The sequence below is a fragment of the Sardina pilchardus genome, unplaced genomic scaffold (genome assembly GCF_963854185.1).
Source record: "Sardina pilchardus unplaced genomic scaffold, fSarPil1.1 HAP1_SCAFFOLD_188, whole genome shotgun sequence".
In the NCBI taxonomy this organism is placed as follows: Eukaryota; Metazoa; Chordata; class Actinopteri; order Clupeiformes; family Clupeidae; genus Sardina; species Sardina pilchardus.
In genome coordinates, this window is record NW_026910811.1 from 15,001 (window position 1) to 20,000 (window position 5,000).

The 5,000-nt window shown below is 49.3% G+C and overlaps 1 protein-coding gene across 1 annotated transcript in view; it reads right to left on the reverse strand.

Moving 5' to 3' along the window:
• LOC134073807 (protein Jumonji-like) overlaps positions 1-5,000 on the reverse strand; it is a gene marked incomplete at both ends in the record, with an annotated part of 18,903 nt that overhangs the window by 9,780 nt on the left and 4,123 nt on the right. The window contains one exon of the mRNA XM_062530383.1: positions 3,817-3,922. Coding sequence (XP_062386367.1) covers positions 3,817-3,922 — 106 coding nt within the window. The remainder of the gene's footprint in view (positions 1-3,816; positions 3,923-5,000) is intronic.

Below are 5,000 nucleotides of genomic sequence, written 5' to 3' on the forward strand. Positions count from 1 at the left end.
TCAGCTGGGGGAGCAGGAGACGGCACGTTCGACTGCGCCCGACATCCGGGGCCTCCTCTCGCTCTCTCTCACGCGACACCTGAGTGAGTGTTCTCACAGCGTCCATTCAGGAGCAATTCACACTCAGGGCCACACACACACACACACACACACACACACACACACACACACACACACACACACACACACACACACACACACACACACACACACACACACACACACACACACACACACACACACACACACACACACACACACACACACACACACACACACACACACACACACACACACACACACACACACACACACACACACACACACACACACACACACACACACACACGGCCCTTGTTCCGCCGGTGACTGTGCTGATTGCTCATTCCAATCTGCTTAGCATACTTGGCGTGTAGCGACCGCCACATTATGACAGCGCGCGGAATGGACGAGCGTTCAGTCAGGCCAATCTGGAGGAGGAATCAATGGAGGCGTTATGAGCCAGTATGAGCAGGTGTGTGTGTGTGTGTGTGTGTGTGTGTGTGTGTTCATAATGCATAGTTCATTCTGTTGCAGCTATGAGTGAGAGGCTGGCAATGACATGCGTGTGTGTGTGTGTGTGTGTGTGTGTGTGTGTGTGTTTGTGTGTGAGAGAGAGAGAGATTGTGTGTGAGTGTGTGTGCGAAAGTGCTGACTCTTTGATGCGCACACACACACACACACACACACAGGCGCCCAAAGAGACGAGGCACCAACTGGGAACAAAAAGCCTGGCACTGCCACAGAGAGCCTGCTGAATAAATACCCCACTGGCACGGTTGCGGCACACTAGCGCAAACTGGCACTCCAGCTCAGCTGTGTGTGTGTGAGTGTGTGTGTGTGTGTAGGCGTGTGTGTGTGAGCATGTGTGTGAGCGTGTGAGCGTGAGTGTGTGATTGAGTGTGTGTGAGCGTGTGTGTGTGTGTGAGCGTGTGTGTGTGTGTGTGTGTGTGTGTGTGTGTGTGTGTGTGTGTGTGAGAAAGAACAGGGCTGGAGCAGAAGACGGTTGAAGTCAATAAGAGGCAGGTTTCCACTTGGGAGGGAGGCCCCTCTCCACCTCCTCCCCATCCCCTCCTCGCCTGCTCCTGGTGTGGGGAGCGCGGCCTGCTGCTCCCCCGCCTCTCTCCCTGGGAAGGCAAACAGAGCTCTTCTCCCAAACGCCTCCCTCTCCGAGGGGGTGCCACCCGGCCAACCTGTGGCCCGCGCCCAGACCCAGCGGGCTACCCGCCTCCACACCTGCGTGCTGCCAGCCCCTCCTCTCGCGAGCCCGCCTTCATGTGCGGTGTCTTTTTCATCCCTCTCTCTCTCTCTCTCTCTCCCTCTTTCTTTTCGTGTTGATCCTTCTCTCGCCCACCTCTCTTGTTTAGGCAGTGCCAGGTGTTGGCACCTTCTTAATCACCATCTTTCTGCCGCTTAGCGCAGTCAACAGATGCCAGGGCCAAAGAGTCATCCTCCCCCATTTTACACACACACACAAAAACACACACACACACACACACACACACACACACACACACACTTGCATGAGCAGTGTGAGTTTGAACAATAAGAGCAGACTTTAATGATCACCTCTTCTGTGAGAAGCTGGTCTATAGCACCCCCCCACCACACACACACACACACTGTTGACAAACTGTTGGACCCTCTTTCTCCCCACACCACACCTCTCTTGTCCTGCCTTCTCTCCCTTTCACACTTTCTTCCCTCTGCATGGCTGTTGCCATGGCAATGACTTATAATTATGGGGTGAGTAGGCGGAGCTCTGATTAGAGGTTATAGCGATGAGGGATTAAATGACAGGTAGCCCGACACACACACACACACACACACACACACACACACAGGTGGACATCTGTTGGGGTTGGCCGTGGGCTTTAGGTGGAGGCCTGCTCTTCCATCTCACTGCACACACACACACACACACACACACTTTGTTCTCCTGCACGTAGACCGCTACGCTACGCACGCTAACTTCACAAAAGCAACAGGAGCCCTTCAACTGGCCTTCATATAAGCCCCATGTCTACATATGCATATGAGATCTGAAAGGCGGATGCACTCAAACTTCGAATTATATTAAACTCTTTGGGTGCGTAAACAGAAAATAAACTAGTTTTAAAAAAGATAAACGCACTCTCAAATGTATTCTTGTACTTTTATTTATCCTGACAGCATATACAAGACGGACGCGTTTCTAGAAGGCCGCAATCGTGTCTGTGTGTAGCACTGAGTTTTCTATTATTTCTGTTTTGGACGGAGGCTATCCTCCCACACGCCTACTCACACATACAGGGAGAGCAAAACTAAATTTGACATGACATTTTGTGTTCAAATATGGCTAAACGCTCCTGAGCCGTGACTGCGTAAAAGATTAGCATGGGACGTCTGCTCGCGCCGAGGCCCCAAAAACTTTCCCCCTCCGAGTGAGAAAAAGGACTTTTACAGTCCAGCGAGGAGAGCTATAAATCTCACGGTCCAGCTCTGGACCGGACCAGAGAGAGAGCAGTGGACTCCGCCAGCCACTCTGGCAAGGAAACGGCAGCGGGGCCAGTGCATGTCATCGGAAACACTCCCATAGCCAAGACAAGAAATAAAACAACCCTGGATGACCATCATCGCATATTTTATATTGCTTCATTTCATTCTAAGAGGGTCTAACTGAAGGGATAAAAAAGAGGAGGTGAAAGCAAGAGAGAGACATGAACAGGCTATTTATAGAAAATATAAATAAATAAATAAAGGTATGAGGGAGGTACGGGATTCTGGAATGTGTGTGATAATGTTGGAGAGCTTTATGCCGGGGACGTCATTATGTGGACCTGTCCACTGTCCACTCATTTGATGAGCAAACAAGGCATTAACACACACACACACACACACACACACACACACACACACACACACACACACACACACACACACACACACACACACACACACACACACACACACACACACACACACACACACACACACACACACACACACACACACACACACACACACACACACACACACACACACACACACACACACGAGAGAGAAAGAAAAGAGAGAAATACACACACACACACACACACACACACACAGACACACACATTCCATCTATGCCAGAGCCAATTTCATAACTGCTGACAACATAACTAAATGAACAACCGCAGAATCTATTTGAATGGCCCAATGTAAATGCTAATGCATTTTGGGTGGCTAATTAGAACCGACAAACAAAGCAATTCCATTTAAGGAATCAACTCCGCTAAAAACAATAGCGCCCTTCAGGATCAAAATGCTAGGCCCATTTACTCTTTTACTGGTGATGCCGTAATGTATCGTTATGCCAGTAATGAGCTTGCATCGTTAGTCAAAGTTATTCGCATTAATGAGACACAATCTCCACCAAGCATCGGATTTACCACAGGAGCACCATTGAGGAGGGATTCTCTCCCTTTTCCCAGTTTCTTCTGTCTGTTTTAGTTCCATTATTTCACTCACACACACAGTCCTTGAGGCTGCAAAATGTGAACCTGTGACAGCCAAATCAACTGTATGGCAATACTAGTCTCCGGAAGTCCGGAAGGAAAGAAAGACAGAAAGAAAGACAGAAAGAAAGACAGTAGTGAGATGCTACCACACATACTGGGTCTCTTTCTCACAAAGACAAAAGAGTGAGCAACACACACACACACACTGTTGGCTAATACTCCTCACAAGAACATGCTAGATATCGAGCCTGTGTGTGTGTGTGTGTGTGTGTGTGTGTGTGTGTGGTAGACTCACCTTTTCTTAGCAGGGCCTTCCTCTGATTCTGCGTTCTTAGAGTGGGAGCCGCCATCTTTGTATCCTCCCTTCCCTCCTGAGCCCTTCAGCTGACCATTCAGAGAACCTGCACACAGACGAGAGGAAGGGTCACTATACAGGACAACAGTGTGTGTGTGTGTGTGTGTGTGTGTGTGTGGAGATAGAGGGGGAGAGTAAGCATGAAGTACATGCAAACACAAAACACACACACACACAAATCCATGCATTCAGTGTAAAGGGTCGGTCCCATCAGCCTGTCTATAAAAATGAAAGGTTCCTCACAAGGGCAGTTCTGTCTGCCATTCAAAAGGCCCCAACACAAACACCCAAACTGGCAGCCTATCAAGGCCCCACTAATAAAAACTACTAAAGCCCGATGAGACAAAAGCCTCTCAGAAGAGACGGCACCACATAGAGGGAGAGGAGAGGAGAAGAGCTGACCCAGCCAAAAGACATTTCACTCAACTAAGAGGGGGGATCACTTTTGGACACTATAAAAAGGCTCAAATGAAGACGGCAGTCACTGAGTGTTAGCAAAACAAACAAAACTTTGACTTGGTGCCAGGGCGCGCAAGCACACACACACACACACACACACACACACACACATACACAGCCGCATTTGGCACAAGTTCACAGCATCTTGGTGAGTGAGTCACATGAGAGTGTGTATCCCGCGATGAGTGACAGGCTGGGACCACACCCACTTAAAAGCACTTGGCCCATGCTTGGGTCAGGGGAGCTTTTGTTTCATAGTCCACGTGCCAGTGCCCACATACCTTTAAATACACACCTTTTCACACACACACACACACACACACACACACACACACACACACACACACACACACACACACACACACACACACACACACACACACACACACACACACACACACACACACACACACACACACACACACACACACACACACACACACACACACACACACACACACACACACACACACACACACACACACACACACACGAGATTAGAGATCTGTGCGGTCAGAAAGGGAGGAACAAGCCCAGGCAACTAACTGCTCTGACTATATCTGTGTGTGTATATTTTTGTGGTGGTTGGGTTGCGTGTGTGTTAAAACCGCAGTATGTCAAGACAGGATTGACGCGCTGTGGTAGGTAGTCTTCATTAACAAAGA